We start from the raw sequence: 13,280 nt of genomic DNA on the forward strand, positions 1-13,280 counted from the left end.
TCGCCCCCTACCCCAAGACCTGTGAGTATAGGGCAGTACAGTGGTGCCCCGCAAGACGAATGCCTCGCAAGACGGAAAACCTGCTAGACGAAAGGGTTTTCTGTTTTGGAGGTGCTTCGCAAGACGAATTTCCCTATGGGCTTGCTTCGCAAAACGAATTTCCTATGGGCTTGCTTCGCAAGACGAAAATGTATTGCGAGTTCCTGCGGGGTTTTTTCCCCTCCCCCCTTTTCCCCAAGCCGCTAAGCCGCTTATCAGCTGATCCTAAGCCGCTAAGCCGCTTAACAGCTGATCCGCTAAGCCGCTTAACAGCTGATCCACTAAGCCGCTTAACAGCTGATCCGCTAAGCCCGCTAAGCCCGCTAAGCCGCTAATAGCGCTAATCCGCTAATGGGCTTGCTTTGCAAGACGAAAAAACCGCAAGACGAAGAGACTCGTGGAACGGATTCTTTTTGTCTTGCGAGGCACCACTGTATCTAAATTTAATTAATAATAAATAATAATAAAATCTAGTTTGGGCCCATTGAAAGTGATTTTATGATGGTCATTCATTTGGCAGCCTGACCAAACTTAGATTATGAAGAACAGAAATAAGCAGGCTTGTTCTTCCTGCAATTCAGTTTGTTTGGGGGAAAGCTGTATAGAGAGGCAATGAATAGATTACCCTGCTGTCTCAGCATTAGGAACGGACTGGATGGCTTCTGGTCCCTCAGAGCACATGAACCTGCTTTCTACCATGTCAAACAATTGGTTCTTCTAGCCCAGGGTTTCCCAAACTTGCGTCTCTTGCTGTTTTGGGACTACAGTCCCCATCATCCATGCTAGCTTGGTCCTGCTAGCTAGGGATGATGGGAGTTGTAGTCCCGGAAAGGGCTGGCGATTCAAGTTTGGGAAATCCTGATCGAGCCCATGCGATAGCAACAGTGTTGCCCTCCAGATGCCGTTGAACTACAACTCCCACCACCATTGGCCATTAGTCATGCCAGCTGGGGCTGATGGGAGTTGGAGTCCAGCAGAATCTGGAGGGCAACATCATATACCTTTTCCTTTTTTAAAAAAAATCTTTATTAATTTAAAATAAATACATTTATGAAAAAACAGACGTACATACAAGTAAACAAACATACAATCTAACAAACAAATAACAGAAGAATAAAACAAACCACCACAATATAAGATATAAGAATATACGGTAAATATAATCATAATCATATATGCTCCTGATATTGAACACAATTATAGAACTTATAGAGAAGAAATTTAAAACTGACATCCAATTAATCTCACTGTACTTTATCTATCCATTACTTTATACCGCACAGTTACATATTTCTTACATAATTTCATTTTACCTCCCTACAAACTTATATTTATACAATACAGGGATCAGTCTAATTCTGCCAAGATGCTTCCTTTTATTCCATAGTTTTCTAAATATTCTTTAAAGATTCTCCAATCCTTATAGACTTTTTGTTTTGGTTGGCCTCTTATGCTTCCTGTGGCTTTCGCTAGCTGCATATATTAGGATTTGCCAATCTTCTGTGTTGGGTATTGTTGTGTTTTTCCAATTTCTTGCTACTAAAATTCTGGCCGCCGTTATTCCGTACACGTACCTTTTCCTTTATAGTATACATTTGAGTTATCTTCTGTACTCAGTCTTCTGTTTCCAACTCCTGAGACACAGGTGAAGGAAAAGGTCCATTGTGGTTGGTGTGGAGGAGTGGCAGCACTGGCTTGACCCATCACTGGTGTTGCTTCTTACTGGGAGGGGTAGGGGAGGCAGTGGTGTAGCCTTATTGGAGTTCACCGATTGGGTCTGCGTTGCTCCCAGACAGGAGGAAGGGAGTCAAATGACACCAAGGGTTGGTTCAGAGAAAGAGTTCTTTATTTCTGCTCTCCGGAACAGTAGAAAGGCACTTGCGTGGTCAGTCCACAGCAAGTCCAAAGAAATGAGAAATTTCATGTAGTATATATATCCTCCAGGCACCCTCTCCCCCTTCCCCAGGAATCCAGCCACGTCAGCTTGTACACGCAGGTTGACATCACAGATGTTCCTGCTCCGGCACTCTTAATCATAAAAGGGTATTCCTTCCTGTACTTCTGACCATATAAGGATCTTCCCATTCCTACTCGTATCTTGGAGCATCTCCAAGAACACCCTCTGGCGCTGTTCCCAGACTAGGTCTGTGCGTCTTTGTGGTCAGGATATAAGATAAGGCACAGACGTGTCTTCCCTGTTCTACTGGTACAGTCAAGGCCATCCTTGCCGTCACAAACTGATAAAGGAGAGGGCTCTGAGCACTTGTCTATACAGCCGGGTTTTTGTTTATACATTGACTCAGAGCTCAAGTTAATGGATTTTAGCTAAGGAAAAATAGGGATTTTGGCGCCTATTTCAAACTGCCTGCACAGTCAGTTTTGGGTTTGGGAAACCCATTCCTTCAGTGGGAGATCAGCTTGGTGTCAGCGCACTGGGAGAGCCATTCCCAAGCTACATCTTGGCTAAAGCATCCATGACAGATGGCCATCCAACCTCTGCTTAAAAACCTCCAAGGAAGGAGAGTCCACAATCTCCCGAGGGAGTGCGTTCCACTGTCAAACAGCTCTTCCCATCAGAAAATTCTTCCTGATGTAGAGTCGCAATCTCCTTTTGTGTAACATAAAGCCATTGGTTCGAATCCTACCTTCCAGAGCAGGAGAAAACAAGCTTGTTCCCTCTTCCACGTGACAGCGCTTGAGATATTTAAAGATGGCTATCATATTTCGAAGGCAAGTTAACCTCAAAGGTGCATTAAACCCTCACATGTGGGGAAAAACCTTCCTTTTGATAATCGTCCTTCCCATATTTCCCCCCTGTGTTTAAATCAGGTGCTTAGGCCCTACAAAAATTATATATTATAGTGTTTCATTGAATAAGGGCCTCAGAGAGATGCAGATATTCCTGTTGTAGCTCCCTGATGCAGCCTGGTTTTAATAGGCAGAAGCTGATGCTCTCTTACAGTCAAAGCAGAAGAGGAAAGGAAATTCACACAAATGACAATAGTTTGGTGCCCAAGCAAAGCTGCCGATTGGTTCCCTCCTTCCCGATTCAGGTCTGGTTCCAGAACAGAAGGGCAAAATGGAGGAAAACAGAGAGAGGCGCTTCAGACCAAGAAGGACCTAAGGAGACGATGGCTGAGGTGACACCCCCAGGAAGGAATTTAAACTCTCCCTCTCCAGTTGACCAAACCAGGAATAAGAAGGAGAGCCTGGAGATTCAGCAGAGGTAAGCTTGCCTCGATTTGATATACGTTTAGTGCTGGGTGGAAGTTTGAAAGCATTTTTTGATTCTCATTTTTCATTTGGGTGGGCGGAGGGGGGGGAAGAGACTTGCAGGCCACCGTCTCAATCCTGAACATGGAGATACATTGAACACACCCTTTTTTTGGTAATGTGGTTGGGTTAGGATCATAGCAGCCAATTCTTGGGGCTGAGGTCCCTTCTCCCCAATAAAATATTTGAGGGCCTCTCCCAAGTTGATGGGCACTGCCATTCAAATGGTGTGCGTCTGCCACATCATGTGATTATGTGTGTGAAGCGGCTTACCTCCCCCCCCCCCAATATTTTATTCAAGTTGGCACCCCTGGTTGGCATCATGTTGAGCTGTCAGCACAGAGCCTGACAGGGCACAGGATAGCGCAGAGGTAAGGTCTCAGCTGGCACTAAAGCCATACTGAAGAAATGAGTAGCCTTAGTTGTGGGTATGTTCAGGGATGCAGGAGAGGATATTTTGTCTGATTATATCCTTATCCAGCTTGTGTTAACAAGTTGCACAATTTCAGCAGAGTAACATTCCCTTCTTTTAAATTTGCAGCGGCTGCGTTTGCTCAGGCTCGCTAAAGCCTCTATAATAACTGTTCTGGTATTTCCCCCCTTTCCCCCTCATAAAATATAAGAGACGACACAGTCTTTTACAAAAGTATAAAAAGAGTTTACTCACATTCTGTTCACAATCAGATCCCAGAAGGCAGACTTAGCTTAATGAAGTAACATACACTTGGAATCTATCTCATAAAAAGACAGTCCCTTTGCCCTCTCTTGGCTGGAAGCCAAGAGGGCATCTTTGGCTTAGTAGATGTTGTTTCTTCGATGCATGTGGAGAAACAGAGAGAGATGGCTGCCCTGCCCTGTGCTTTTGTCGTTACCTGCACAGGTGAGGCCACACCCACCTCTAGTCACATGCAGAGGAAGTCTGTCCCAGCCCAGAAGGGAAACAGGAAGTTTACTTGCTGGCTGGACAAACATTCCTCCCCATGTGTAAACATGTTCACTCTAGGAATGTTGTACTTGACTGCTCTCGTGTTTCATATCCCACATTAGTGAGGATGGCAAGACACCGCTGTCTGAGGTGCTTCGAGCCTATTCTTGGGAGCACACAATTGCAGTAAAAGAAGGGGGGAAAGGGGTGTGTGTGTGTGTGGTAGCGACGGGTGGATGAAATACAGTAGCTGGCGAACTTGCATGGAGACAGAAACAGAGATGGAAGCAGAGCTGTAGCCAGGGGCAGAACCCAGGCAAAGGGTCTGGCATGCATGGGGGAAGATAGCAGAGGTTTAGTGATAGCTGCTCCTTGTGCCTGAAGAGTCAAGAATAACATATTTAATGTGGCTTTTCGTTTTGTTGGCTGAGCACACTTCACCCATTGTACGAATTGTGATCTTAATTGGCAGATATGGGTAGGTGTGGCCATGCCCCCATACACGACGCAGCGGCGGTAACCGTTGTGCGCAGTGGGGCCCAGAGGCCACGAATGCGAGAAGTTGCAGTGAGGCTGCAGAGTCCAGCATAAGACCAGAGACTTGGCTCACGGCACCCACAGCTGATGATACTGGGTCGTTGTTTTTTATTTTGGCTAGATATGCTCATTTAACACACACAGAGTGAAAGATCTGTTACCCAGGTGGTCAAAGGACAGCTATTTTTAGTTGAATGTGCTGAGATGCAATCACACATTTTTATTTTTATTTTAGGTTTGGGTCAATTATTTTTATAGGATTAACACACACTTATATATCAGGCTTAAGGGACGCGGGTGGCGCTGTGGGTTAAACCACAGAGCCTAGGACTTACTGATCAGAAGGTCAGCGGTTTGAATCCTCACGACGGGGTGAGCTCAGTCCCTGCTCCTGCCAACCTAGCAGTTTGAAAGCACCTCAACGTGCAAGTAGATAAATAGGTACCGCTCCGGCGGGAAGGTAAACGGCATTTCCGTGCGCTGCTCTGGTTCGCCAGAAGCGGCTTAGTCATGCTGGCCACATGACCCGGAAGCTGTACGCCGGCTCCCTCGGCCAATAAAGCGAGATGAGCGCCGCAACCCCAGAGTCGGCCACGACTGGACCTAATGGTCAGGAGTCCCTTTACCTTTACCTTTATATATCAGGCTTAGAGTTAGGGTGTGGCTGCAGTCCTGTGCCCACTTACCTGGAGAAAATCTCAATGGATATTCAACTAAGGGATCACCCTTGCCTCTTTCCCCCAGGGAAACCCAATCTGTACTGCTGAACCAGAGCAAACACCAACCAGGTTTTCTCCAGGTTGACGTTTATTCTGATTTATCACTAAATTGCCAGTTTTCTTGGAGACAGTGGGAGGGTTAAAGCAAAACCTCTCAGACTCACGTTTTCTAGGTATGGGACAAGCATGTGTCTGGATGAGCCCCAAGTCTTGCTCAGAGTAGACCCACTGAAATTAATGAGCACGACCAGGCTAGAGCCACTAATTTCAATGAGTCTGCTGTAAAACTTAGTTGAATGCCACCCAATGAATTAAATGGGACTTACTTCTGAGTAGACTTGCATAGAGTTGTGCTATGGTGAACTTGAAATCAGCTTTGTAAAAATAAAGCTATTCCTTTTTATTCGCTTATGAAAGTGAATAAACGTAGCATTAAAAAAAAATAGAGCAGAAAAAAACCATAGTCACAATTAAGCCCATATTGAATAATAGAATGTAGAAGTTGGAAGAGACCATGAGGGTCATTTCGTCCAACTGCCTGCAGTGCAGGAATACTGCACAAACAGAACCAGATTTTCCAATTGATTCTACTTCAGCATATTGGTGCTTCTCTTTGGAGTTCACATAGAAAGCAAGGGCATTTTCTTGCACTTGGATTCAGTACTTGAGTGCAAAGTACACATTGCACACACTGACTTGGTCTTAAAGGCAATGGGCACATGAATATATCAGCGGTGGCTTTTCTGCTGCTCCATCCATCATTGTGATTGGATGCCCAAGGGGCCACAGTGGCTGGGAGAGCTGAACCACCTCTTTTGACTTGTGTGCCAGTTATAGGTAAAGGTAAAAGACCCCATGATGGTTAAGTCCAGTCAAAGGCAACTATGGGGTTGTGGCACTCTTCTCACTTTCAGGCCGAGGGAGCCGGTGTTTTTCCACAGACAGCTTTCCGGGTCACATGGCCAGCATGACTAAACCGCTACTGGCGCATGGAGGGCCATGAAGAGTGCCAGAGCGCATGGAAATGCCGTTTGCCTTCCCGCCGCAGCGGTGCTTATTTATCTACTTGCACTGGCATGCTTTCAAACTGCTAGGTTGGCAGGAGCAGGGACCAAGCAATGGGAGCTCACCCCATCGCGGGGATTCGAACCGCCGACCTTCTGATTAGCAAGTCCTAGGCTCTGTGGTTTAACCCACAGCACCACCCGCGTCCCATAATGCACTTAGCAACTCGCAAAATAATGACCACTTGGAGGCATGTTTGGTAGCCAGCGCAGAGAGAGGCAAAATGACTGGGATGGTGGGTGGCCTTGAGAGAGAAGGGTCTTCTTGTAACACCAGACATACCAAGATAGAGTGAGTACGAGTGAATTGATGCAATTGATGCTGAAGTTGTACGTATATGAGTTGCTTGGTTAAATTCCAGATTGAGTGTCACCAAACACAATCGATTGTCCTGGTTAACATGGTGACAGGTCAGGCAGCTGGTTCTGGAGCTCTGCAGTTAACACAATTTTAATTGAGTTTCAATGGGTTTCAACTTCTTTTAAAACCTATTTCCCCCCACTCTCCTCCCATTCCTTGCAGCCTCAGCAGAGCGGTCGGTCCCTCTGGGCCCTTTTTCCCCTCGTGTCTTCCAGGGACTCTCCTCAACACGGCCACCTACGCCCAGGCTTTGTCGCAAGTTGCGTCCCTCAAAGGTAATGGTCTCTTTTTTGAAATCCCAGATTCCGCGGCAGACAGGTGTGCTTTGTGTTTGAGATGGCGATGATAATAACAACCCAGTTGTGGCTCAGTTGCAGAATTGGCACTTTTGGCCGCTGCCTTTTTTTGCTTTTCTGTTCTGACTTTATGGGCAAACGCTCTGATTAATTAGATTTGGGTTGCACTCCTGTATACGCTTATCCAGGAAGAAACTTCACTGGAAACAATGGGACTTACTTCTGAGTAAACATGCAAAGGTTCGTGTCGCATTACATGCAGTTAACCAAATGTCTAAACGTGATTGGGCTGGGGTTTTTTTGTAGTAGTCTGGTCTGCAAAGCCAACCGATAAGCCCATGAATGTTCTCCAGTAAGGTGGATGTACGTATTGCTTTTTGCCTCATGAGTGAGTCTGACGGAAAAGCTTCTTCTTCCTAGATGTATCTTAAAGAAAATGGGAAATGACCGTCTTTGGCTGCTGCTCTCTGACATGTGCTGCTGAGTCACACTGTGACTTGTTTCCCATTAGATTGGCTCTGTGGTTTCATTCACCACCATTCATATTTTGCAGAATAAGTGACAGAACAGGCAATGGGATATCCCAGGATACCCAGTGCTGAACTCAGGCAGGGGTGGCCCATCTTCGAGGCGAGGGGAAGCTGTTTGCCTCTGGAGGCACACCTGACCCTCCTCCCCACTCCTGGTTTTGCGCCGCTGTCGGTCCTGCCAGGGCTCCACTGACACAGTGCTCTTGCCGCTGTAGCCATGTTGTACTGGTAAGCACTGGTGCATCTTCAGTGGCAGTGGCAGGGCAGGTGCAACATTGTGGCCTGGGCCCGGATCTGTGTTGGGTGGCGCTGGGGCATTTTGCCTGCAGCTGCAGAAAGTCTCGGGCCAGCCCTGAACTCAGATTTGAACCCTGGTTCATTCACAAAGCTGCAGTAGTTCATCCATAAAAAGCCAGTTGTTGGCAGAGAGGAGCCTTGGTTCACTTGCTTGTGCGAACTGGATTGTTTCCATGAATTTAAAAAGGCAGCTCTTTGATCATCTTGTGGCATATAGTTGGGAGGGTATCAAAGGTCACCTTGTCCAACCCTCTGCGTGGAATCCAGACCTACGGTATTCTCTGACCATTTCTTTGAAGACCCGTCCCAGATAATGGGTTATATTGTCAGAGGCAATGTTAGGGTTGTGCAACCTGCTTGGCTGCACTGGGTGCAGGGGGTGTCTGCTGAAATTTGGCAGCCCAAAACCCATAGCTGTCAACTTACAGATTTGAAAATAAGGGACCAGCAGCCTCAGAAATAAGGGATCAGCAGCCAAAATAAGGGATTTTCAGAGCACAGGGATGTACGACTTCTGAGCCCCTCTGAGCCAAAGGCAGAAAGCCCAGCCAGTAGCCAAATGAAGCCTCAAGCGTTGGTTCCCACAGCGCAGCAACCCGGCAAAGGGGATGCAGCAAGGAAAACCACCAACACCTCTCCGCTGGGAAGCGCTGAGCAAAGGCGAGTCCCCAGGCAACGCGGCCGATTTGATTGGCACAAGGCATGCAAGCTCCACCCCCCAGTCGTTCTTAGACTCCTTTTTGGGTGAGCAATGCAGCCAAGCAACACAGTTGGAGCCTCCCTGGCTGGCAGGCAGGGAGGGAGAGGAGCTGCTTCCTTTGAAACCCGGGAAATTTAAGGGACATCATCAGTAAGGGACAGCAGCGGGACATTGCGCTGGGATAAGGGATTTCCCCGCCAAATAAGGGACGGTTGATAGCTATGCCAAAGCCTGCCACTGCTATTGTTGAGTCACTCTTACCGTCGAAAGGTCACTAAGAATGTTCAACCAAAATCTACACTCCTGTAATGTTAGCCCATCTGATCTGCTCTCTTGATATAGCAGAAAACAAGTCTTTCTCTTCTCTTTGTGACAGACCTTCAGGTATTTGAAGATTGCTACCATGTCTCCCTTCAGTCTTCTCTTCCTCTTCTCTTCTCTTCTCTTCTCTTCTCTTCTCTTCTCTTCTCTTAGCTAAATACACTCAAGTTGCTTCAGCCTTACTTCATAGGACTTGATTTCAAACCCCTGTTTGTCTTCGTTGGTCTCCTCTCAACCCATTCCAATTTGTCTGCATCCTTCTTGAAGTCTGGTGCCCAGAATTGAACACAGTATTCCAGTGACTAGTGCAGAATAAAATGGAACAATTACTTTCTGAGACTTGGAAGCTACACTTCCAGTAAGGCAGTCTAAAATGGCATTAGCCTTTTTTTACAGGAACATCACACTGCTGACTCATGTTCAGCTTGTGACTTTGAGGCTGAGATTCCCACCCCATAGCTGTGTATTTTATGGGTAGATAGCCCAAACACAGAACTCTCCATCTGCCTCTGTTTAATTTCATTGCTAGTTTTGTGGGAATGTTCAGGGATGCAGGAGAGGATATATTGACTGATTATATCCTTATCCAACTTGTATTAACAAGTTCCCAAAATATCAGCAGAGTAAAACATTCCTTTTATCTTAAGTTCGCAATGGTAGCGTTTGCTCAGGTTTGCTAGAACCTCTATAATAATCACTCTGGTAATTTCCCCTTTATTCCCTCTTAAAATACAAGACACGACACAGTCCTTTACAAAAGTATAAAAAGAGTTTACTCACATTCTGTTCACATCAGATCCCAGAAGGCAGACCGCTTAATAAAGTAATATACATTTGGATTCTATCTTATAAGAAGATAGTCCTTTTGCCCTCTCTTGGCTGGGAGCCAAGAGGGCATCTTTAGCTTAGTGGATGTTGCTTCTTCGAAGGAAGAGAAGAGAAGAGAAGAGAAGAGAGAGATGGCTGCCCCTGCCCTGTGCTTTTGTCGTTACCTGCACAGGTGAGGCCACACCCACCTCTAGTCACAGGCGGAGGAAGTCTGTCCCAGGAAGTTTACCTGCTGGCTGGACAAACATCCCTCCCCATGTCTAAACATGTACACTCTAGGAATGTTGTAATTGACTGCTCCTGTGTTTTACATCCCACAAGTTTCCCATTCTATCAAGGCTTGGTTGAACTTCATTCCTGCCCACTGATGTGTGAGGAGCTTAAAGCTCTCTTGACCAGGTTCGCCATGCTTTGGCCACACTCAGTTCTCCAGTTCTTGTGATGTGCAATACATCTTCGGCCAGCATTCCTTTATCGAGGAAGAACTTTGCACGTTAAAAGTGTGAGTCATTAGAAGTTGGTTTATTTTTTTTAACCTGGAAATAGCAACTGCAGAAAGACTTGATTAGTATTGAGACCACAGCACGTAGGGAGGGTTGTGGATAATGCCTTCCTTTGGTGCTGTTGTGCCAGTGAAGATGGTTCCTTGCAGATCCCATAGTGTAATTATGCACCTTTTATCTGCTTTGATTCTTCCAATGTTCAGCTTCATTAGTTGTCCATGCATTCTAGTGGGGGGGGGATATCAATTTTTTCAGCATCATGCATTATCATCTCTACATGCCCCCCCATCAATACCTTTTCTCTAAACTAAAATACCCCAATGCTATAACATTTTTCCCATTGGTGAGCTGCTCCTTCCATGGCCCTATTGCTTCCTTCTATGATTGCTGATCTGAGTAGGCCAGTCAGACAAGAGGTTCTCCAGTAGACTGCCACCATATTTTCCCCAAGTTCCCACTAACCCTGGCATACTGCCCAGTGTTGCTCTGATGAAAATAGGGATGTCCTATTCAATGACGAATGGGACGCGGGTGGCGCTGTGGTCTAAACCACAGAGCCTAGGGCTTGCCGATCAGAAGGTTGGTGGTTCGAATCCCCGTGACGGGGCGAGATCCCGTTGTTTGGTCCCTGCTCCTGCCTATCTAGCAGTTCGAAAGCACATCGAAGTGCAAGTAGATAAATAGGTACTGCTCTGGCGGGAAGGTAAACGGCATTTTCATGCACTGCTCTGGTTCGCCAGAAGCGGCTTGGTCATGCTTGCCACATGACCCGGAACCTGTCTGCGGACAAACGCTGGCTCCCTCGGCCTATAGAGCGAGATGAGCGCCACAACCCCAGAGTCGTCTGCGACTGGACCTAATGGTCGGGGGTACCTTTACCTTTACCTTATTCAATGATGAAAATGATGATGATTTTATTATTCATACCCCACCCATCTGACTGGGTTGCCCCAGCCACTCTGTGTGGCTTCCAACTTATATAGAAACATAATAAAACATTAAACATTTTTTAAAAGCTTCCTTATACAGGGCTGCTTTCTGATGTCTTCTAAAGGTTGTATAGTTACTTATCTCCTTGGCTCATGGGTCAAATAACTCCATACACTCCAACATTTCTCCAATGAAAATAGGGGCATTAGGTACTATACCTAAGGATGTCCTAAGGAAAAGCGGGATATTCTGGGATCAAATCAGAACGTGCGATGGCTTCTGAGAGCCAGTGTGGTGTAGTGGATAAGAGCGGTAGTCACGTAATCTGGGAAACCGGGTTCGTGTCTCCGCTCCTCCACATGCAGCTGCTGGGTGACCTTGGGCCAGTCACACTTCTGTGAAGTCTCTCAGCCCCACTCACCTCACAGAGTGTTTGTTGTGGGGGAGGAAGGGAAAGGAGAATGTTAGCCGCTTTGAGACTCCTTAAAGGGGAGTGAAAGGCGGGATATCAAATCCAAACTACTACTACTACTACTACTACTACTACTCTTCTTCTTCTTCTTCTTCTTCTTCTTCTTCTTCTTCTTCTTCTTCTTCTTCTTCTTCTTCTTCTTCTTCTTCTTCTTCTTCTGTAAATCTGGGACTGTCCCTGGAAAATAGGGACACTTGGAGGGTCTGCACTGGGCAGAATTTTTTTCCGGGAATTCAAGGCAAATGCCTACAAGGGGATGCAGAGCTGGCGTCCAGCTTTCCTGCATCTCCCCAGAAACCCAAGGTAGCTTGTCTTTCTCCGTCAGCCCCCACTTACTGAGCATTTGAAGAGCCACTTGTCTAGACACGTCGGGGAGAAATTCTCTTTCAGTTGGGCAAAAATACTTGTACCAGCTTCACAGGCCTCTGTTACAGCTCCACCCCTTGAGCATGTTGGTTGCACTTTTCTGAACCTCTTCCAGCTCCACAATATCCCTTTCGAGGTACAGTGGTACCTCGGGTTACAGACGCTGCAGGTTACAGACGCTTCAGGTTACAGACTCAGCTAACCCAGAAATAGTACCTCAGGTAAAGAACTTTGCTTCAGGATGAGAACAGAAATCACGCAGTGGCAGCGCAAGGCCCCATTAGCTAAAGTGGTACCTCAGGTTAAGAACAGTTTCAGGTTAAGGACGGACCCCCAGAATAAATTAAGTTCTTAACCCGAGGTACCACTATATTTAGGGAATTGCCTGAGCTCCTTCCCATTACAGTGGTATCTCGGGTTACATACGCTTCAGGTTACATACGCTTCAGGTTACACACTCCGCTAACCCAGAAATAGTACCTCGGCTTAAGAACTTTGCTTCAGGATATGTACAGAAATCGTGCTCCGATGGCGCGGCAGCAGCAGGAAGCCCCATTAGCTAAAGTGGTACCTCAGGTTAAGAACAGTTTCAGGTTAAGAACGGACCTCCGGAACGAATTAAGTACTTAGCCCAAGGTACCACAGTATAATGCACACAGAGACCTGTCTTTGGCGATCACTCCGTAGCCGAGTAAGATTGTTTTCCATAAACACGATTTTAACAATGAGTTCGCAAGTGACTGTGGAGGCCAGTTCTGGATCCACACATCATTCCACAGTGGGGACATAGGTTTCTGAGCGGGAGTTGATCACGGTGTGGATTTGCCAAGCGTGCCTTCCTCTTAGCACGTTTCTCCCTTGCATCCTGAGTTTGAGCGTCTTCAAAGCCCATGACACCTTTGGTAAAAGCAGTTCTCCAGTTGGAGCGCTCACAGTCCAGTGTTTCCCAGTTGTCGGTGTTTATACTACATTTTGTTAGATTTGCCTTGAGACAGTCTTTAAACCTCTTTTGTTGACCACCAGCATTACGCTTTCCATTTTTAAGTTTGGAATAGAGTAGTTGCTTTGGAAGACGATAATCAGGCATCTGCACAACAATGAGTGAACATTGGACAGTGT

General features: G+C 46.5%; 1 protein-coding gene across 1 annotated transcript in view; it reads left to right on the forward strand.

Annotated features, from left to right (window-relative positions):
• DRGX (dorsal root ganglia homeobox) overlaps nucleotides 1–13,280 on the forward strand; it is a 45,401-nt gene that overhangs the window by 13,896 nt on the left and 18,225 nt on the right. Inside the window, exons 5-6 of the mRNA XM_081191902.1 lie at nucleotides 3,093–3,265; nucleotides 7,081–7,193. Of these exons, the coding sequence (XP_081048028.1) occupies nucleotides 3,093–3,265; nucleotides 7,081–7,193 (286 nt within the window). The remainder of the gene's footprint in view (nucleotides 1–3,092; nucleotides 3,266–7,080; nucleotides 7,194–13,280) is intronic.

Source organism: Podarcis bocagei (assembly GCF_964188305.1).
Source record: "Podarcis bocagei genome assembly, chromosome: 4".
NCBI lineage: Eukaryota > Metazoa > Chordata > Lepidosauria > Squamata > Lacertidae > Podarcis > Podarcis bocagei.